This window comes from Tenrec ecaudatus, chromosome 13, assembly GCF_050624435.1.
Source record: "Tenrec ecaudatus isolate mTenEca1 chromosome 13, mTenEca1.hap1, whole genome shotgun sequence".
Lineage (NCBI taxonomy): Eukaryota > Metazoa > Chordata > Mammalia > Afrosoricida > Tenrecidae > Tenrec > Tenrec ecaudatus.
In genome coordinates, this window is record NC_134542.1 from 22,894,464 (window position 1) to 22,917,388 (window position 22,925).

The 22,925-nt window shown below is 44.8% G+C and overlaps 1 protein-coding gene across 1 annotated transcript; it reads left to right on the forward strand.

Annotated features, from left to right (window-relative positions):
* Positions 1–1,300: 1,300 nt before the first annotated feature.
* Positions 1,301–22,056, forward strand: LOC142424233 (peroxisomal trans-2-enoyl-CoA reductase-like). Its single transcript, XM_075529352.1, has 8 exons — positions 1,301–1,490; positions 5,949–6,082; positions 7,844–8,009; positions 12,028–12,109; positions 13,805–13,901; positions 15,697–15,804; positions 20,111–20,222; positions 21,085–22,056. Exons 1-8 carry the CDS (start codon positions 1,367–1,369, stop codon positions 21,168–21,170), a joined length of 909 nt encoding a protein of 302 aa, XP_075385467.1. The 5' UTR covers positions 1,301–1,366; the 3' UTR covers positions 21,171–22,056.
* The last annotated feature ends 869 nt before the right edge of the window (positions 22,057–22,925 follow it).

Sequence of the window (22,925 nt, forward strand, 5' to 3'; positions counted from 1 at the left end):
ATTTGGGCCACATCCTTTTACCATTTTCTACTTGAGCCTGACAACTGACTTCTGAGTCAAACCACATTCCAATTCCGGAGCAGAATCCAGGGACCGAGGGGATTGTGCAGCACCACGAAGGGTGCTGTCCACACTACCACCCAGCCTGGCCTGGCAGCCGATTCATTGCCGCCTGGCATGGCACTGGGTTTGGCAGTACGGTCCTGTGCTGCCTGGCGAACGCTGTCCCTTCCAGCCTCATGCTGTAGCGGGAGGGAAAACCCCCGTGCAGTTAGGACATTGGCATAATGTCACGAGGCACCTCAACTCAGTAAGACATCTCCCCCATCATCAGGCGTTTCTCCATAAGGAAGGAGCAAGACCCCCCAAAACACGCTACAATTGCAGGTGGTTTTTTGTTTGTTGGTTTTTTTGTGTGTGTGTGTGTGTCCCCGCGCGTGCACGTGCGCGTGCGCGTGCACGCTTTGCAGGAAACATGCACCACCCTGCAAGACAATATCATCTTTGGGGTTCAATTGTTAGGCACTTTGGGGTTCAAATGTTAGGCAGTCTGGCTGACTTGGATCAACTCCCAAGTCTGGCTTAGGTGGCTTCTTCCCTTCATTCCTGAGTGGGGAGGGGGAGATGAAATGGAGGTGCGGCTGAGCTGATTTTGCAAATCATTTATTATTTTAGCTTTGGGGACAACTGCTACCATAACCGTCACTCCCACGCCCGTGCTCACACCAAGGACAAACAGGTCTGAAATGCTGGGTTTGTTCCCGGACAGACTGCCCTGCTGCACACAGTGGCCAGAGCCCCAGCATCATCCAGTGTCCGCTGCTGAAGGGTCCGGCAAGGCCTCCTGATCTGAGGCTTCTCTTTTCTCGGGCTGCCTTGGGGACTGAAATTTAATTAACCATGAGAGCGATAGCAATGAGGAATGAATTATCGAAACAGCACAACCCACTTTTTACCCCAGTTCCTCCCTCAATCACATTGAAGTTATTATTTTTAAGAGCGAGAAGTCTCACGCGCATGTGCCCGACGGTGGGAACCCACAGAGGATAGGGACCATCAGGGAGTTTACATTCTGGAGCAGTCCAGCCCTGAGATTCCTGAGCCCAGCCTCTGGCGGGCGGGGCCGCTGAGAGGGGCGGGGCTGAGATCAGGGGCGGGGCCGAAAGAGGGGGCGGGGCTGAGCGGAGCGGCTGTTGGAGAAAGGAGGGTTGGGGACAGGGCGGGGATGAGAGCAGGGGCGTGCCGAGCCGAAACGCGGAGGGGTGGAATAGGGAGGGGCGGGCCTCGGGTGGTCACGTGGGCCGTCCTTTCTAAGTTTGGTGACCTACTGATGTGTCTGCAGTAACCTGTTGGGAGATCTGCAATCATGACTTCCGTGACCAAGAACAAGAGTTGTCTGGCGATGGACCTGCTGCGGAATCAAGTGGCCATCGTCACCGGCGGGGGCACCGGCATCGGAAAAGCCATAACAAAGGAGCTCCTGCACTTGGGTGTGTGAGCAGGCCCCATGGGCGAGGGTCCCCAGAGGGAGAGTAACTGTGGCACAGGGAGCATGGGGGGTTGGAAAATAAGGAAGGGGGACAGCATGGGAGAAAAGGGAAAGGGCTTCTCTCGGAGACATTGTGTGCGAGACTTGTAGGCACCAGTTAAAAATAGAACCAAACACTTTAAAAAGGCAAAGTTATTATGTCCAGGCTGTATGTATAACGAGTCTGTGACTATTTGCAGTAGGATTAGCTGTGGATGTGTATTTAAAATCGATCCACCTATGTACGTAGTATTACCTAGTTGGAGCAATAAGGAGCTCTGGAAAGAGTCCATTTAATGGCCTAAGCACACTAAGGTTGTTCACTGTAGCGAGCAGGGCTGACCAGACCTTCTTGATCTCTCATCGAAAGCACAATAAGAACCTACATTCAGTTTTTGAAGCTAAGTGGTAAAAGGAGGAGTTTGTCAGCACATAATCAAGTCAAGAAACCACAAGGGGAAAATAGGTCATCCTACCGCCATGGAGATATGTCTCCTGGCTGACTCCAGCATACACATATTTTAAAGCTTAGAGGAAAGCTTTTCAAACATATGACAAATTGTCTTATGATAAGAAGAGCTCTCACAACTAATTCAGGAAAATAAGCAACTCCCAAACAAAAAATAGTCCAGCAGACAGTTTGTTCCCCCAGAACTACAGGCATTGGGCTACTCACCTCAAGTCAGAGGCTGAAAACTAAGGGTAAGGAGGATGAGGGTGCTTGACTCAAAGATTGAGTCTCAGAAACCAAATGTATAGTAACTATGAGTTGGAATTGACTTGCCGGGAGCGGTTTTGGTCTTTTCAATCTGTCCCTATGGCACCCAGGTGGGGCTGTGTGTTAAGTTGATAATTAATAGGGCTGTTGGATGTTAACTGTATGGGTGGCAGATCAGACCCAGACAACCCCAGAGGCTGCTCCAAGGGAGGGAGACAGATGGGGCTCTCTGCTCCTGGAAAGACCACCCAGCTAAGAAACCTCAAGGAGCAGTTCTCCTCTGCCTGTAGACTTAATTATGAGTTGGAATTGACTTTATGACATTGGGTTTGGTTTCTTGGTGGAATCTGGCCCTGGTGTAGTTTTACTCCCATCTCTGCCCACTCCATTCTCAACACCATCCTCTGTCCTTTTTCAGGGGTATCACCCAAACCAAAGGTAAGTCTGTCAAGCTGATTCTGGAGCAGATGGTGCTTTTGAACTGCTGATCATGTGCTGAGTGGCCCCGCAGTTACCCACCAGCTACAAAGAAGCACCTGAAAAAACCAGAACTCCCTGCCGTTTTATGCAAAAGGAAGACCTAGACTTTTTATGAGTAGGATCTTGGTTTGCCCAATAAGATGCCTGATAGTTTTCTTAAAGCTGTATTTTCTTGTTCGGTAAATTTACATCAGCACTAGTGGGTTTATTTTTCTCTAGAAGCACAGGCTGAAAGCATTAAGACTGGCTTTTGTAATTGGTGGTCACCATGGCTCCACGATTCTGGTGAAGGAAGGCAGCCTCACCTCACTTGTTCAGAGAAATGCATATGCTGAATTTTGTTGTGCGGGAAATAGACTTCCTTCAATGAAAGGAATTTTACTGTGACTTTTATTCCCCCAAAAAAACATTTTTTTTTAGGAGCGAATACAGTTATCATACTGTTCCATAGCTCGATCACATCCAACAGTATTGTGCAATTTCGACCACAATCTGTTTCAAAACATTCTCATCTTCTTGAACTCCTTGACATAAGCTCCCTTTTACCCACTGCCCCCCACCCCACCCCAAGGAACCCTATTCTATTTGCTATCTCTATAGGTTCATCAATCCTGGGCTGCATATCCTGAAAAGCAGAAAAACATGTAAGAAAAATTCAAGAGGGTCACCTCACCCATGACAAAATTCTTCTGAGAGAAATCCCCGATATCAACAACAAACAAACAAACAAATACAGAAAATGTTGAGAACCAGATCAGTCCCATTGTCCATCCGGGGGGATTACCTGACCAGGTTTTAACTGTTCAAATCAGGTTTATCATCTTGATCTCATATAGTCATCTCTCCAATGCACTCTGTTTGGTAATGTTGTACATGAGCCTGACAAGAACAACTGAGATGTGAGATTGGAAGAATGAAGAGTTTATCAACAAAAAGGACGAAGAAGAAGAATGTGCGCAGGGACCAGCAGCCTGAAAGGAAGAGGGAACTTGGCTGGTCGGTCTCTCCTGCTTACAGACTTAGCTTTTTATAGGGCTTCATCAAACAGTTGAGCTGTGCAGCTCAGCAAGCAGGTTGGAACAGAAGCAGACTTTGTGGTTAGGCAGTTGCACAGTTTCCTGGTACAGGATAGTCAATTGCCAGTTCTAAGAACTAGGGGCTAGTTGGTTTCTCTGAGAATGCTATAAGGCCTGTGGTTGCATGTTAGGTCTGGTGCAGCATGTTTACTTAATACAAAATGGCTTTACTTCGGCTAACTATCACAGTAACCAGTTTCCTCCCATCCATCTACCTTCTACCCTGGACAGAGGGCGATCACTGACAGCTTCTGTCCTGTGTGGATCTCACAGATCTCTTGGGCTCCCACTGCCATCCATCGCCACCTGCAAACAAGATTCTCACACTTTAGGCTCTGATACTGGATTCCCTCCCTTCACTTTGGATTATATGATTTACAATCCTTGGTCAATGTTGTTGGTGTGCTTCTTCCATGGAAACTTAGTTGATGTCTCACTTAGATGGCTGCTTCTCCGGAAACAAGCTTTTAAGACCCCAGATTCTATTTTATCTGAAAGCCAGGCACCATCTAATTTTTTCACCACACTTTGCTATAGCACCCATAACTTCTGTGTTCCCTTCCTCAGGGTGAGTATTGAGCGGGTCCATGATATAAGAAGTAATTGTTCTTAAATTGGAGCTTGGATTTAGTTGGCACCAGAAACCCATTCCTGGATCTGTTTTCTTTCTTTCTTTCTTTTTTTTTAATCTGCCATTGGAGACCTGCTTGTTCATTTGTAGCAGAGAGTCTTATCAATAACCTCCCTGTTCTTATTGTCTGTGATTAGCCCTTGGTACTAATTTTTTTAAAACTCTGCTGAGAGAGGGATATTGGGCCAATGTAGGCTCACATCTGATTAGAATACCTGAATTATTAACTTGTACAGAATAAATCCTTTCATGGCTGGACGGTAGTTACACAAACAACGTGAGTTGGTTCTCAGGGTAATTTTAAAATAATACTTACTGAGAATGTCAGTTACAGGTTTGCCAGAAAATATATATCATACGGGCAACATATAGGTCGTTGATGGAATAAATCAACGATTGTCTGCCTACCCACAGCTCAGGTATCTTGGTATAGCTGTCTTCTGCTTCTTCAAGCACCATCAATGTTCAGCTTTAAACCCTCAGCTTACAAGTGTGTTTGTTCACTATGATTTTGTTATGGATTGCATTGTGTCCTCCCAAATACTTGACTTGTAAAGCTCCATGCCTGTGGTGATAATTCCATTTGGAAATGGGCTGTCTTTGTTCTGCTGATGAGGCAGGGTTAGAACTGGGTGTATGCTGAGCCAATCTATTTTGAGATGTCAAAAGATTAAACGAGGGGACCAAGCAGAGATGGGAGAAGGGAGATGCCCAGCTACATGGAGACTCCCCAGGAGCAAAAGCTCATGGAGATAAAGCCCTTTCTTCCAGAGCCCACAAAGAAAGATTTCCCCTAGAGCCAGCACAGTGCATTTACACTTCTAGCACAGAAGCGTCAAGGAAATAAATGTCAGTTGTTTGTGGAGCAGTGCGCACTCAGCAGGAAACTGGGGACGCCCTCTGTAAACCTCTGTCCTCTTCCTTGGGCACTTCTCTGTGCCCTGTGCCTTGGAGCTGCCTTACCCTCTCTGGACTCGTCTCCTCCATCCCAGGAGCTGTTGGTCTTTCCCTCCTCCTGCTGCTGCCTGCACACTCCCCCTAGGTCAGGGTTTCTCCACCTTGCTAATGTCGCGCCTCTTTCATACAGTTCCTCATGTTGTGGTGACCCCCCAACTATAAAATTATATTTGGTGCTATTGCATAAGTTCATTTTGCTAGTGTTATGAATCCGGCAACCCCTGTGAAAGTGTCATTCCTCCCTGAAAGGGGTCCCGACCCCCCGGCTGAGAACCGCTGCTCCAGGCAGTAAACTTGGCAGTCACAGGGCCCACCTTTCCGCTCTATCAGGAATTGCAGTCTTGTGCCACCTGATGCCCGATGCCTGCAAACTGCTGTTTCTTAGATTTCATCCCGTTTCTTTGCTGCTTTGTGGTGGAGTATAAATCCGGTTCCTTTTGCTCCATCTGGTCCAGACACATGAGTATCATCCACCCGTTTATTTATTTCTTTTACAGGAACACCAGCACTTTTCAAGCCTGAGCCTATTTACTGTTCTCTCGCTGCTTTTCTCCGCAGGGTGTAATGTGGTCATTGCATCTCGCAAATTTGATAGACTAAAGGCCGCTTCAGAAGAACTGAAGGCCAGCTTGCCTCCCGACCAGCAAGCTCAGGTCACTCCTATCCAGTGCAACATCCGCAAAGAGGAGGAGGTAATGCAGATGCACCTGCACCTTTGCTTCTTTCCTGTCGGTCGCCAGAGGGTCCCCAACCTGACGGCACTGTGCGCCCTCCGTGGGCTAGGAGGTCTAGGAGGAGACTCACTAGAAGCAGAGCCTGTGAAGGAGACTCATGACCAAGTAATGGATGTGACAGAATAGCCCCCATAGAAGGAGCCGGATAGGGAAGTTAAGGAAGGGTGGGTTCCCCAAGACACTGCGTTTCTAATTCTTGCTGCATATATTTTTAAGTTTCTATAGTTTATTAAGGATGCCCAGTAGCATAGTGGTTGCTTACTGGGCTGCTAACCAAAATGTCAGCAGTTTAAAACCACCAGAAACTCCTAGGGAGAAAGATGGGGCTTTCTACTCGTGTAAAGGTTTAATCTCAAATTTAAAAAAAAGTTACTTCTCCCAAACTCACTTTTTCTTTTAGCATTGCTATGAGTAGGCGTCTACTTTTTGGCATTGAGTTTTTTAATAGTTACTAATTTTCTGACAAAGTGCCTCACATTCGTTTGAGGAAAACTCATGGCAGAATCTGTCCTCATTCCTTTTTTGCTAGTATCAACCTTGGACATGGCAGTCCCTCCACTTCTCCTCATCCCACAGCTGCATTTCTTCCACTCGTTGGCTAAGGTCCACATACAAATTACGTCTTACAAATGGGCGCATGCATTTGTTTGTCTCTGCATCATCCAAGGAACCGCCAATCAAGCTTACGCCACTAAGATGACATCTGATGTGCCCTCGTACCTTTTGTCCACTTTCTGTGTCAGGGCTGCCACGGGGAAAGGACCTCTGTGATCATTTGTTTTTGCAGAACATGTTGTTTTCTCTTGAACTTCCAGTCCAACCACTTCCTGTACCATTCACAATGGTGGTTACTCTTTCAACAGCCTGGGTGGGAAATGGCGAGAGGTGGAGAGAGGGGGCGGAGAAAGAGAGAGAGATAGACAGAGAGACAGAGAGAAGGAGAGAGAGTTTAATTGCCCTCCAGTTAATTCCAACTCATAACAACCTCTGTGTATATAGCTCCCAAAGTACATCTGGGTGGATTTGAACCTCGAGCCTCTCCATGAGTAGTCTTAAGTGTTTGTGCCAATGAAGCCCTTACTGCATGCTCATTTTCACCTGATTTCATCAAGAGGCATTCGGCTTGGCTGTGGTGGTTGTTCAGTGCCATCGAGCCTGTTGCATCCCATAGCGACCCCCTGTGCACAGCAGAAAACAGCCCCGCCTGGTCCTGCTCCAGCCTCTCCATTGTCTGAGCCCATGTCGCAGACACTGATGTCTGAGCCCATGTGGCAGCCACTGTATCCATCATCTCCTTGAAGACCTTTTCTCCTTCACTGCCCTTCGACATGGCCAAGCATATTGTCTTTCTCTAGGAACTGGTCTCTCCTGACAACATGTCTAACGTATGTGAGATGGAGTCACCCCATCCTTGCCTCAGGCCATACTTCTTCCAAGAGGGATTGTGTCTTTGTAGCTGTCCATGTTACTTTCCACAGGCGTCTCCAGCATCACAGTTCAAACCTATCAATGCTGTGGTTGTCTTTATTCAGTGTCCAACTTTCACATGCATATGAGGCTGGACTCAAGGCTCGAAAGCTAATATGACCTTTGCTTGCCTCACTGGGTGAGTCCATGCCCTTGGGGTGATCTTATGCAAGCTTGCTTCCCTATAGCAATCGATCAGCACAAGCAAGAGGATATGATTGATCAGTTTTTATTTTGCCTGCCTTCCTCTAGGTGAACAATTTGGTGAAATCCACTTTAGATCTTTATGGTAAGATCAATTTCTTGGTAAACAACGGGGGAGGCCAGTTCCTGTCTCCTGCTGAACACATCAGTGCAAAGGGATGGCATGCTGTGATTGAAACCAACCTGACAGGCACCTTCTACATGTGCAAAGCAGGCAAGTGTGACCTACCGCCTGGAAAACCAAGGTGTCTTCTTTCGGGATCTCAGAGCACCCTCAGAGAGGTACCCAGAATCTGTCTCACTTTAACACCTATCACCCTGATTTCCTCATGCCTATCAGATTGTAAAAGAGGAGCCGGTTGTGAAGTGGTCATGCATTGGTTTGATGACGGCAAGGTCAGCAGTTCAAAACCACCAGCTGTTGCTCCAGAGGAAGACAAGGTCTTCCACTCCAGTTACAGTCTCATAAACTCACAGGGGCAGGTCCACCCTGTCCTCTAGGGTTGCTGTGTGTCAGAAATGTCTTGGTGGCAATGAGGTTTTTTGTTTTTGGTATAGGGTTATAAATTAGGATATTGACTTAGCAGTATTTGTAAACTCTAGGTATCTTTGATCTTACCACCTTATTTTCAGGGATTTATCATGAGAAAATGATTAAGGATCTGCACAAAGATCTAACTATATTTTCATAAAATTAGAGCAAATGTTCACATTTATTCTTTTTAAGAAGTGAATCTGTTAATCTGTAGTAAAGATCAACTTATTAATTATTGAGAGAGTTCTTCTGTGGGAACATTCTCCTCAGAGAATGAGCCCCCATGATTCCCAACAATTTTTAATTCACTTGGGTAGCTTTTGGATGATAGATTATCTTTACTAGGCTGTCATATTAAATTCTGGATGCTGGATTTTAAGGATTCCCTCAGATATCGTCTAAGACATTTATAAGATGACAAAGTAGAGAACAACTTTGTAATTCTGTCCCTAAGGGTCTTACCCTAACCCGAACATGGGTGTTTGGTTAAGCTGGACAGTTAGTATATTGAAGTCAAGCCCTAAAGACCCACTGCTGTTGATTCAGATCCATCAGAGCTCTCGAGAGCAGAGTCGAACTGCCCCCAGAGAGTTTCTAAGACTGGGAATCTCCATGGAAGCCCCCTGTCCCATCTTTCCCATAGAGAGTGCCTGCTAGGCTTGAACTGCCCACCTTCTGGTTATCAGCAGAGCAGTTTAACCACTGTGTCACTTTTGAGTTAAAGGTCTTACAAAGAAATCTTCACTTTCATCTTTAACTACTCATATATAGTTCCGAATTAAAAAAAAAAATTCTGATTAAAAAAAAATCCCGGATTAGTTGTGACGCATGGTTGGCTATTATTGTTGTTAGGTGCCATTCTATTGGCTCCTACCCGTAATGACCCAATGCCCAACTGAACGAAACACTGCTTCTTTACTCCCCTGAAAAAAATAATAACAATAATAAAAATAAGTGCTACAGTAAGATAGGACTTTATTTCTCCTTCACATCAGAAGTCCTTGGAGGTCACCCAGAGATTATGTACTTCATGCAACAAACAGATAACAGATGGTTGCTGTTGACTCCATTCTCACCCATGGATAAGCCAGTGGATCTAGAGATCATCAGACCTTTCTTCCGAGTGTGTCTGGGTTGGCGGTTCTCAACCTGAAGGTCGTGACCCCTTTGGGGGTCGATAGACCCTTTCATAGGGGTCACCCGATTCACCACAGTAGCAAAATGACAGTGATGAAGGGAAGCAAATACACTTTTATGGTTGGGGGGTCACCACCACACAAGGAGCTGTATGTCAGGGACGCCACATGAGGAGGGTGGAGAGCCACTGCTCTCGGTGGAGTCAAAGCCCCCCTTTCAGTTAGCACCCATGGGCTTAACCACTGCACCGTCCAACGATGTCCACTGAGGGACTGGATCGCAGTGCCAGCGTCTTCTGTATTGTTAGCATGTGGAACGCATGAACCTCAGAACCTCAGAAGCTGATTGAAAGAAACTAGACAAAGGAGACTACATGTTGTCTGATCCCATGGAAGACATGACCAGACGTGGTGCCCTAACAGACTGGACTAGAAAACACTCCTAAAAGCCAACAAACGATCCTTGACCTAACTACAAGTTTTTCTTTCTTGTGTTTGTTTTGTTCTTTGTCACTAGTTTGGTGTTGTTTTGTTGTATATTGTTGCTTGGTTTTACTCTGTCTCGTTTTTGTGTATGTTATTATCTCCGCAGGTCTGTCTCAATAAGATAGGCTGGATGAACAATCTGGAGGAGAAAACAATGGGACCAACATTTCTGGGGGGACATGGGAAAGAGGGAGGTGGGAAGAAAGGAAGTGGTGTTAACAGCCCCAGGGACAAGTGAACAACAAGGGATCCAAATTGGTGGTGAGGTGGGTGTAGGAGGCCTGGTAGGCCATGATGAAGGGTAATGTAATGAAGAGAAACTGCTGAAACCCAGGTGGGGATAGAGCATGATGGTGGGACAGGAGGAAAGTCAAGGGATATAGAGGAAAGAGCTGGGAGGCAACGGGCATTTATAGAGGCCTAGATAAAGACATGTACATTTGCAAATATATTTATATATGAGGATCGGGAAATAGATCTATGTGCCTACATTTATAGGTTTAGTATTAATGTGGGAGAAGGACATTGGGCCTCCACTCAAGTACTCCCTCAATGCAAGAATACTTTCTTCTATTAAATTGGAATTCTTTGATGTTCATCCTCCTGACCACAACCGCTGAGGACAAAGCTGGTCAATAAGCAAATGTGGTGAAGAAAGCTGATGGTGCCCGGCTATCAAAAGATATAGCATCTGAGGTCTTAAAGGTTTGAGGATAAACAAGGAGCCATCCATCCCAGAAGCAACAAAGCCCACATGGAAGAACACACCAGCCTCTGTGATCACGAGGTTCCGAAGGGATCAGATAACCGGCATCAAAGAACAAAAATTCATATCATTGGGTGCACACCTCCATGATACGATCACTGAAGACAAACAGGTGCATAAGTTAATGTGGCAAAGGAAGTTGATGGTGACCAGCTATCAAAAGACATAGCGTCTGGGGTCTTAAAGGCTTGAATGCAAAAAAGGGGCCATCTAACTCAGAAGCAACAAAGTCTACACGGATGAAGCACAGCAGTCTGTGCGATAATGAGGTGTAGAAGGGATCAGGTATAAGGCATTATCAGAACAACAACTACAAAAAAATCTTACCATAGTGAATGAAGGGTGGCCCCAAAGCCCATGTGTCACTCACTGGAGATCTCCTTGCAGAGGGGTCTAGGGGAGGAGATGAGTCAGTCAAAGTGAGATGTAGCACCGATGAAGAATACAGCTTTCCTCTAGTTCCTAATAGCTTTCTCTCCTCCCCCCACCCCTCGCTTCAATATCATGATTTGAATTCTACCTTGCAATTCTGCCTTGACCAGAGGATGTACACTGGTGTAGATAGGAGATGGAGGAACAGGGAATCCAGGGCAATGATACCTTCAGTACCAGGGGTATCAATGGCAATTCTGGGAGGGTAGAGGGAGAGTGGGTTGAAAAGTGGGAACCGAACAAGGATCTACATGTGACCTCGTCCCTGGGTGATGGGCAACAGAAAAGAGGGTGAAGGGAGACATCGGACAGGGGAAAGATATGACAAATTAATAATTTATAAATTATCAAGGGCTCATGAGGGACTGAGGGAGAGGGGAGGAAGGGGAAAAAAGGGGACCTGATGCCAAGGGCTTAAGTGGAGAGCAAATGTTAGGAAAATGATGAGGGCAATGAATGTACAGATGTGCTCTACACAATTGATGTGTGTATGGATTGTGATAAGAGTTGCATAAGCCCCTAATGAAAGGTTTAACAAGTAAAATGCAACTACAACAACAACAAAGGACCCGGCCAGAAAAGGGAGGAGTTTCACTGGAGGCTGGGGTACTGATAAAGGTCAGGGAGGTACCTGTGGGGAGGTTGGTGCAAGGGCTCTGAAACTGGATCGTGCTGATGGTTGCACAACTCTGCGTGTTCATGAAAAGGTAATGAAACTGTGCTGTCCAAACGGTTCAATTTTATCGCATTTGATTTAGAGCAACAAGACTTTTTATTTTAAAGAAAGGACTTAACACAGATGGAGTTGGCAGCCTGCTGGGATGGAAATGGGGGAAACCAAGACTCTATTTAATTGGGCTGCCCTTGTCTTGTACAGTTTACAACTCCTGGATGAAAGAGCATGGAGGATCGATTGTCAATATCGTTGTTCTTAGTAAACATGGATTTCCCATGGCTGGGTAAGCAATTTTTTTAAAAGATCATTTTATTGGGGGCTCTTACAGCTCTTATAACAACCCATTCATCCATTGTATGAAGCATATTTGTACATATGTTGCCATCATCGTTTTCTAAACATTTACTTTCTATTTGAGCCCTTGGTATCAGCTCCTCTGTTTTCACTTTTGGCCCCGCTTCCCACCCTCGTGATCCCTTGATAAGTTATAAATTATTATTATTTTCATGCCTTATACCGACCACTGTCTCCTTTCACCCACCTCTCTGTTGTTCAGTTCCTCGGGGGGGGGGGGGGGTGGTCTGCGTCACTCATTTCCATCAGGTTTCCTTCCTTTCTCCTCCCCACCTTCGCCCGACCCTCCTGGTTTGGCTACTTGCCATTTCTCTTCCTGAGGGCTTTACCTGACCTGGATTCTGTGTGTTGTGAGCCATTATCTGTAGCCCTGTACATGCTCTGGTCTAGCCGGAAAGGAAAGGCTGGATTGGGGTCATGGTAGTGGGGGCGGGGGTGGTGGTGAGGAAGCCTCAAACAGGAATGTTGTGTGTCTCTTCGGTGCGATGGCTGTCTAAGCATTTTTATGTATTTCTTCCTCTGTTGGGGCATTTTGATTTCTGAATGTGGGGAAATGGGGCAGGGAAAATTTCCTGACTCAAACTTAGTGAAGTCTGACCTCATTAATTAGCCTTTCCCTGTATTTGTACTTTAAGAAAACATTCCCATTCAAAAGGATGCAGTAATGCCCGAGATACCCAGTTAAATAATTTTCTAAATGTCCCAACAACTTTGTAAGAGATGCTTTTACTAAATGATGCTGGAATGCAAAGTTTTGTTTACTAGACTTGCTTGGGTGCCCTGTGTTTTTCTCTGAGGATCCTAATCCAGAGGTTAATCAACTGGGCATCAGTGTTTGGGAAGAGCCTTTTCTTTAAAGCGTGGAAGTGTTAAACCTCTCCTTGTTAATTGAGGTTTGCTTAGCATGGGTATACCTTTGCAACTGTAGGCGGAGCTGCTCAGCGGTTACTATTAAGGATCCACAAAAAGATGCCCCGACGTTTCTAATTCATGATAAGGAGAGAGTACTCCCTCAGAGCAAATTCCACCAGCCTGCCCATTGCGTTGATTTTTCATTACTTGGTCAGTTGGCTAGAAACAATAAAATCTGAACACACTTAAGCAAAAATCTAGGGCAGAGAAACTGAAACTGTGATGTCTGGACCAGTAGTGTTATAATCACTTGGGAACTTACTTGGTAGAAGTGCAAATCCACCAGCCCCACTCCTGACCGACAGCATCAGCAACTGCAGACTGGGCCCGAAAGTTGGGTGTGTGAGCCCTGCCAGTGATGCCGTGGCTCCTGGAACCACCGCATAGGGAACTTGCTAGGGGCAGTCATGATGTTGCCACGGGTCTGCCTCTTCCCTTGGCTTGGTTTGCCATGCAGTCACCTCCCTTGTTGTTAGTCAAGGCCACTAGTTTCTGTTATTTCTGTTATAGCGCTAGGTCATGAGGACTCTTGGTTTGGCTTTAATATTGGAAGATCTAGGTGTTGACCTCTTGTTTAGGCAAAGATCAACAAGACAGAAATTTATAAGCAGAATGCTCTTAACGGTTTTCATACAGTTGTCAACTTAGGTCATTGAGAGAAATATTCATTGGAATATGATTTATCTAATAATTATGTTTTACGTTTTTAAAGGCACAGTGGAGCAGCAAGAGCAGGTGTTTATAACCTCACCAAAACCTTGGCTTTGGAATGGGCCCACTGTGGAGTAAGGATCAATTGCGTTGCTCCTGTAGGTAAACCATTAATGTGAAACTGTTTGGCGACAGCTATTGACAAAACTGTGTATTTTCTAAATCCTCCTGTGCTATATTGATAGAGGGATTTGTTATATGTACATGGACTATTGAATATTTACATTGTAAGGTAGATCCCATAGAAAGCCTAATTTATATTACAAAAGTATTCAGTTAACAACAAGATTGTTAAAAAGTTTAAATTAAGCCAGTGGTTTGCGATCCTGGTTGTATCTTAAAATGATCTGTTAAATGTTTTAAGAAAAAAATAGTGTTATATGAACCTCACCCCAACCTTTGAAGCCCAGACGTTATCACTTTCAAGAGTCCTGAGGCAAAGCAAATGTACAGGGAAATGTTCAGCTCATGTTGCTATTTCTTTGATATTATTAATCCTTTGCCAGAAAAAAAAAATCTTAAAGTGAGACTTTTAGAGACGAATTCCCAGGTGAGGATTTAATTAGTAGTTAAGAAATAAATTCTCGGGAGTAGTAATTAAATGTAAAACAAACCAAACAACAACAACCAAATATAAACAACATAGTCAACTTCAAAGACCATGATTTTTGAGAAACAAGCTGTAACTTTTGCTTCTTTGAACATTGCTGGCCATGAACTTCAAAAGAGAAATTAAACTAAATATCTCTGCCAACCCGCAAAACTCAGCTTAAATTCTACTTCCTCTGTGCTGTTGTCTGGTCTTTGGTGTGATAAGCATGGGTTCTCTTACATTTTGACCATGTTCAACTGTCCTGGGTTCCTGCTGTGCACATCTGCATTCTGATCCTTAAAGGATGTTGCAGCAGGTCCTTCTCCTTTCTAGTGGTGCCTTCCCCCACCCCCACCCCAGCCAATTAAGGGCCTGAGAGAGTTGCTCCCTCCATGTCAATGTCATGGTCAGCTCTCCGCTGAGGAGGGCTCTCTTCCCTCATCGTATTTTGAGTGCCTTCCCACCTGAGGGTGTGATTGGAAGCCAATGTCATTTGGAGTAATTCATGCTGCCAATTGTTTCTCAACTTCCATCTCGTCTCTCCTTTTTCTTCTTCTTCTGAACTTCTTTGTAGTTATAAAGCCAGTAAGAAGCAGCTCAAACATTTCCCCTGGCTTTTTGAACCCTTGAAAGCTGGTGAAAAATAAATAAGAGAATGCTTCATGAAGATGTTAGTTTATTTATTGTCATCGGAGGTGGGAAGCCAAGACAGCGCTACAAAGTCTCCTAGGTGTCCCCTGAAAAAGCCAAGCCACAAGGTTCCTAGCCACGGCCCTCTCTGATCTATTCCTAGAATTATGCTTTTCAGGAGCCACGTCTATTATGGAAAAAAAGAAAAACTCCAAGTTTTGGTTGGCTATGCAGGCAGAGGTGGTCACTGACTGAAAGTTTAGATAAAATACGTGTCAATAGTTGCTGACTAAGCTGTGACAGCTCAGATAAAGGATCCCCGTGGCCTGGAAATTTACAGTGTTTACGTTAACTTTCCTTTTCCATGTAAGCTACTTTATTTTGTGATAGGGAGTCCTGGGGGGCCTTGGGTACCTGCTCATCTGCCAGCTAAAATCAGAGGTTCGGACGCACCAGGCGCTCAGTGGGAGGACAATCTGCTTCCCTAAAGAAGGCCACCTTGGGCTCTCTGGGGCAGTTTTGTTCTTCCTGCAGGGTCACCTTGGCAACTGGCTCCCTTTTCTGGTATTCGTTGCTCACGGTTAGAGTCCACCACTGGACTGTGCTGATGTCTTAGCAGTTAACACTGAGCTTCCCGCGCTTCATGTCGTTTCTCTCTCTTTCGATCACAGGGCACCATATACTCTGAGACTGCTTTTGCCAACTATGTTGATCTTGCAGAGGAATTGTTTTGGAACGATCAGCATATCCCAGCCAAACGACTAGGAACTCCCGAGGAGGTAATGTACATTCTAAGATCGATGAAAATGACTGCTCTATCTGGACATTTCCAACACTTGGGGCCCTTTTGGTAGGGTCAGGCTGACTGACAGGATGATGTCCACTTCCTCCACACCATTCCCTCTCTGCCTGCTGGCTTTCAAGAACATCCTGGTTGTGTTTGGAATAAGAGCAGCGGTCTTTACTCCGGAGTGAACTCAGTGTGTGCCATTGTGTCACTGCCCCTTCCAGTAAATGAGTTCCTGGCCCATGCAGGTACGCAGGACCCTCAGTAAGTCAGAGGATTATGACTTTATATAGGTCTACACAAGATTTCAGTAAGGACACGTGATAGAAGTATGTAAAGCCAATAACTTTTAAAAATGTCAACAATGTCAGCCTTCAAATGGAATTTCTTTAAAAAAATCATTTTCTTGGGGGCTCTCACGACTCATCACAATGCATACCTATATCCACAGTGTGAAGCACAGTTGTACATTCATTGCCATCATCATTCTCAAAACATTTGCTTTCTACTTGAGCCCTTAACTTTTTAAAAAGGATATTTTTCCACCATAATAGTAAAAACTAAAATAGACGGGAATGAAGGCAAATCCAACCCAACAACCTTCTGCTGTCCAATCCTACTCTGACTGCCCTGTGTGGGTCGGCCTTATAGGAAAGAGCAAAGCCGCGCCGCAGGGGTCTGCAGCTGTGAATCTGGAAGGAAATGGGCTGCCTCATCTTTCTCTGCAGAAGGGCTGTCATGGGTTCAGACCCCTGATCTTTGCGTTTGCAGCCTGACTCCCTGTAACCCAGGACACATAAGCCCCTCTGCTACCAGAACTCCTTCCTCGGAGCAAACTTAGCTCTAAGGAAAACAATGACAAACAAACTCAGACTCGGGGGCAGAGGGAAAGACCCAACTAGACACAGAGACACGCTCAGTGGGGAGGAGCAGGTCTGTTCCCCCAAATCAGGGCAGCAAACGGACCTACTTGTGTCATTCAGCACACGGACTCTAAAGTATGTCTGCCAAAAGTATGTGTATGCAAGAACAGCAAAAAAAATATCTTGAGAAACAAGAATGGCAAATCATGCACTCTTCCAGACACCCCAATACCGTGTAGCTATATAGGGAAACCACATGTAGAACTCAGGTGGCTCTGAGGGTCGTCCCCGGCCTGTGAACCACAGCGTTGGCAGGTCAAACCCAGCAGCCTTCCCTTGGAAGAAGGATGAGGCTCTCTGCTGCTGTCGGGTCTGCAGTCTTGGAAACCCTCGGCCAGGGCTCTGGGAGTGGAGCCAATGGCACTCAATGGCAGCGGGTGGACATTGAAAACTACAGGGGTTTCAAAGTCTGGGTACTCTTTCCATAATGGAGTAAATTTAGGACAGAACAGATTCTTGATTCATCCACATGAAAGTTTAGTGTAGAATAAAGCTAACATTTCACTCTATGGGGAAAAGATGAAATATACAGCAAAAGTTTGGGGGCCATTGACTGTTTAATTAGAAGCACTCTCTACCAGTTAATAAAAGTAGCTTTCCTTATCAGTTTGATATGTCTTTTAGAAATTTATTTTGCATAAACAAATGCATGTATATGTGCATACATGATTACATTTAAAAATCATTTTATTGGGGCCTCATACAATTCATCACAATCCATCCATCCTTGCCTTGTGTCAACATGCTTACATATTTTACCAAAGTGATTCTACTTTATGCTTTTCATTACAATTTGTTGTGGATGTGCCATAATTTACTCAGGTAATCAGTGTTACTGTAGAACACTTACCATAGGTTATTCTTAAATACCGTATATACTCATGTATCCACGGTTCAGCTTATACACGGGTCAGTGGTACCCCAGCGAGGTTTAAAATCTCACAGGTAATTGCTGTTCCTCTGCTGTTCATTCAGAGCGCCACTGACAAGGCTGGGCTCTGAATGTTTGTTTACTCACATCTAACCAATCAGAGCCCTCCTATGACGTGATGCCTCCAATTCGCAGAAGCACCCATACTGATTCACTTAGGCCGGCAGCTGAACTGGTAAGGATGTGTATTAATGTGAATGAAATCATTTCAATTGGTTAGCTCAATGAAGAATAATAGTAATAAGTGTGTCACATGCTAACATCAAGAACATTTTTTTATTAAATGCTTTAACTGGGGGCTCTTACAGCTCTTATCACAATCCACACATTCATCCATTGTGTGAAGCGCATTTGGCTGTATGTTGCCATCATCATTTTCAAAGCATTTCATTCTACTTGAGCCTCAAGAACATTTTTAAATGAAAAAACACAACGTTTGCTAAAGGAAAGCAGTGAGCGCTGTAATGTGAAGAATGGCATTGTTCTAGCTGTCCTGCATATCTCACTCATGCCGCGCTTAGCGGACCGTCTCTATTTCTCCTGTCTCTCTGAGAGCAGTCTTTCACAGCACATAGTTTCGGTTGACCTCCATGAAGAAAATCTGCCCTCATCCAGGTAGGTCGATGGAAAAGGAGAAGCTGTCATTAGCCTGCTCACATCGTTGTGGGTGTTTTTTCTCTGAGATTCGACAGGTAGTTTCATCTCAAACACTGCAGTGTGGAATGAAGCCATACTGAGGGCCTTTTTGGTTCTATGTTCCATCAGCAGTCATTGATGTGTCTCACCCTTGGCAGTTCTCTCACCGTGCAGGGCTTTGTACCATCAGGATGGGCCTTCTGGGAAATAGTAGTTAATTATTGAGTTATGGAAATCTTCTTAAGGTTGGCATATTTCATGACACATATGAAGTGACATTTGTATGTAGCACCAACAAACTTCAGAAAAGTATTAGGAAGCGGTCAAGGTCAAGGTGATGGATGAAGCAGTCTTTCCAAAATTCTCATTTTCACTTGAAAGCTTAAATGTTGCCATTGGCCACAAATGCTGCTGGGTGTTTTCCGTAGTGCAGCAGGCTCTGTTTACTTTGGGGGAAACGTCTGCCACGAGTCCAAGGGCAAACCACATAGTCGGATCCATTCTTTTAAGTAATCTGGGGTTTCTTTAACATGAGCATTTAAAAAAGATGTGTGTTGAAGGGTAAAGCTATAGTAGAAGTAACAGATTTTACCCCTTTATGAAGGACATCCTAACATTACACAGACTCCCTCCCCCACCCCTCCCCCACCTCTCCCTGGATGCGGCTACCAAAGAGTAAGGTCACGTTGGTTAGCGCCCTTTCATGTTACTACTGTCTCCCATCAGACTGAGGCTTTGGCAGGTCTTCAGCATTGCTTTTGCAGCATTGTCAGCTCCGTGAAGATGACACACAGGGCCTTAGTATGACGGCAGATGTCTTTCCCTGGCAACCCCCCAGAAAGGCCGTAGGGATGTCCGACTTCTGCTGACTGTACATGGACAAATGCTCAGGAGACGCTCCCTAAGTACCTCTTGGAGGGGCAGAAGAGAAAGTGGTGGCTAGAGAGAGAAGAAAGCGTTTTCCAGGGCAGATACATTTGAGGATGTAACCGGGATGGGAAAGAGCTGGTGATCAGGAAGGAGTCGCAAACAGAACAAGGAAGTCAGAGGGCGGCCTGCCGAGAGGAAACAGTGAGTGGCTTCTTGGGTAGGAGTTGAAGTTGAGTTAGATGTGAGACTTCAGCTTTACTCAGTCCTGTGTCCCTCTTATCCTTTCTCTCTCCCAGCTCCCCACCTTAGTAAACCGTGGGTGCCCGCATCTCTGCCTGCTCTGCTTCTCGGGCACCTGCCAAGGAGAGTCCACAGCCCTGCAAAGTGGCTCTGATTACCTTCACAGCTCTCCTGTTGAGCCTAATCTGGTCGCACGCACATAGTTACTCAAGAGAACCTAAAATAAATCGAGCTGTTTTCCAACCAGCTCTCCTGGGACATAGGAGCACCCACTACACCAGGCCTCAGGAAGCCAGAAACACAGATCCCGGCACCTGTGGTTTGCAGGGCAGGTGCCTTCTCTGTTGATCTGGACCCTGGTGGTCTCCCACGAATACAACTCAGTTCCTGTCTGCCTTGGCCTCCATCTCTCCTGGTGCTCTTATCAGCGTTGACCTTAGTCAGGGAGCAGACAACTCTACGATTCTTTCCCTGCACGTGGGAGACCCGGGTTCGGTTCTGACCAGTACACTGCTGCTTGATTTAAATGATGCTCAGAGAGGAAGAGTAGAGTCTGCCTGCTGCCATTCCGGTGCAGTTGTACCACAGGATTTACGGATACAGCCCTGAGCTTGGAGAAGGCTGTATTGTGGAGTGCAAAGCTGCACAACCTGGGAGTGGCTGCTTTTACCTGGGCCTGAGTCCATTTGTCTTTCCAGGTGTCCTCGCTGGTGTGCTTCCTGCTGTCTCCCGGAGCTTCCTTCATTACTGGGCAGCTGGTGGATGTGGATGGGGGCCAGTCTCTGTACAACCATGCAGTCCAAATACCAGGTGAGCAGCGCAGGAAGGCGTATGTGACTAGTGTTGTGTTAAGTAATTGGTGTAGAACAGATTTCTGTTCTTCTACACGTGGGTGGAGAGCCTTTTTTTTTTTTTTGCCAAGGGACATATAGATATTTGTAACTCACAGGCCATAATGGTCAGACATTTAATTAATTCACTTTTACTGTGATATGAAGGCTGGAACTGCTTCTCTCTGGCAGGCATTGGGTGTTAGCTGGTTTTGATGATTTCAGGGACCTCATACGACCCTCAGGCCAGGTGTTCCCAACCCCTTGTAGATAGGTGTCCTGAATCTTTTTAAACAGGGGTCAGTTCACTGTCCCTCAGATACGTTGGAGGGCCAGACTATTTTTTTTAACTATGAACAAATTACTATGGACACTGCACATATCTTATATTGAAGTAAAACAAGATATGAGGCAAAAACACCCGATGGGCTGTAAGAATGTCCTTGGCGGGCCGCATGTGGCCCACCGGCCAGAGTTTGAGGACCCCTGTGAAATCTAGATGATCAAAGTGAGGGTGCAGAATGTTTTTATTCATGATAACGTCTTTTAAACGCCATGTTCTTAACTGCAGAAAGTATCCTTATTATATAACATAACATTATACATTAAGAATAGGGTTTCTGTTTGTGTGTGTGCATGCCCACTGTTGGGTGAAATTTGAACCCTGAGAAATATTCTCAGTATGAATGCACAATGTGTGTGTGTGTGTGTGTTTGTGCCTATCCATAAATGTAAGCTTAAAGTGTGGTAGTCTGTCCTCTGTTGGCTGACTTTTAGAGATAAGTGCTTGTCACTGATTGGTTGCCTAACAAATGACCTAAAATTTTCTACTTAATTAACAGATCATGACAACTGGCCTGAAGGAATAGGGGACTTTTCAGCTGTCAAAAAACTGAAGGCATTTTACAAAACTAAGCATAAGCTCTAAGCTAAGAACATGAGGCTTTCTTTTTCCCCAAGAGCCGTAACATCTCGAGAAAGACATGAGAGTTTATACTTTGTATTAAAAAATCACTTTCTGCTTTCTAGAAGCAATGTAAATTTTAATGGATGCAAAAATTATTTCTCAAAATAAACTCACTTTACCCTGTAATTAAATAAAAATTAAGAAGGGAATATGAAAATAATAATAATTTATAATCTATCAAGGGGTCATGAGGGTGGGGCGGACGAGGAAAAAAAGAGCCTGGTAGTAAGGGTTCAATAGAAAGTAAAAGTCTAGAAAAGAATGATGGCAACGTCTGTACAAATATGCGGATACAATTGATGTATGGATTGTAATTAGAGTTGTAACCGCCTCCAATAAAATGATCTTTTACTTTAAAAATAAGAAGGGAAATTAAAAGTACTTTTAGAAATTAAAATAGGAGGTCTGGTGACATAGTGGGTTACGTGTTGAACGTGCCAGGTGCTCCTTGGAAGCAAGCGGAGGCTTCCTGCTGCCGTAACGATTTACAGACTCAGGAACTCACAGAGGCAGTTTGACGGGGTCTTTTCGGGCCCTATGGGTCAGAGTACACATGATCACACGGTGAGATAACCAAGAAAGGCATTTTGAAAACGAACACACTTAAATTGATAATAATTACATGGGTTGTGAACCTTCAAAATATTTTATTACTTAATTATGAAGTTAGAGAAAAACTCTGAATGGTGGCATAATTATGATTATAGGTGAGTTATACCATAGTTAATTTTTATAGGCAAATACTTTTTAAAAATTCAGCCTTATGTAATAATCAATGTATAGCTTGTTTTGTTAATGAAGACAACTTTGTATAAACTCTCTTAACTCAAGGGAAAAATAAATTTATATCCAATATTTTCTTGCAGTGCTTGATTTACATCTTGATTTACCAGCCAACATAACTTCCTATTTCATTGTTTAAATTTTATACAAATTTATTAGGGTTGGATTCTGCCTTCAAATGATTCTTCCAGGGAATTACTTTTGTTTAAGAAATACCATTAGCAGATTACATCAATCCATATTTTGGTCTTAATCCATTAAGAAATCGTTCGGTTGATTTCTTCTTCCCAGTTGTGATGAAGCACATATTTTCCTTTCTTTATCACTGAGACCAACTCATTTCAATGTATACACTTTACCAAGCATAAAATCTCTGGTTGCTAGGAGGTCAGAGTGGCTTTTAATTGTAATGTTTAACAGCAATTGGTTAAATTATATACCACCAGCTGAAGGAATTTGCAATACATCGCAAAAGGGATTAACGTCATACAGACCTCATTGATAGACTATATCTCAACCACTTGATACTTTGACACAACTTTCATGGATTAGCTCTTCAACAAGGCAGGGTCTTCCTAACTGACATCCATTGGAGCTCTGAAAACACTCAGTTCAAACTGACTGACACCTAGTGGATTCTGGCTTCTAGTTGTAAGGCAGGTTTGGTGAAGGAAGAAAGAAAGAAGGAAAAGGCAGAAGCAGTTTCAGAGGTTTATTTCAGAAACCTGGGCCAGGTTCATGGGTCCCTGATTGGGGACAGAGAGGGAAGGGATTATGAAGACCGTGAGGGGAGCATCTTGAGCTCCCCCCGTGAGGTCCAGGGGTCCTCAGCTGGGGGCCTGCAAAGTCGCACTGTCTGGGCGAGAGGAGAAGAGTTCTATTGATTGTGTCTGAGGAAGGGAGTAGCAGGGGAATTTTCCACTGGGGCTTGGC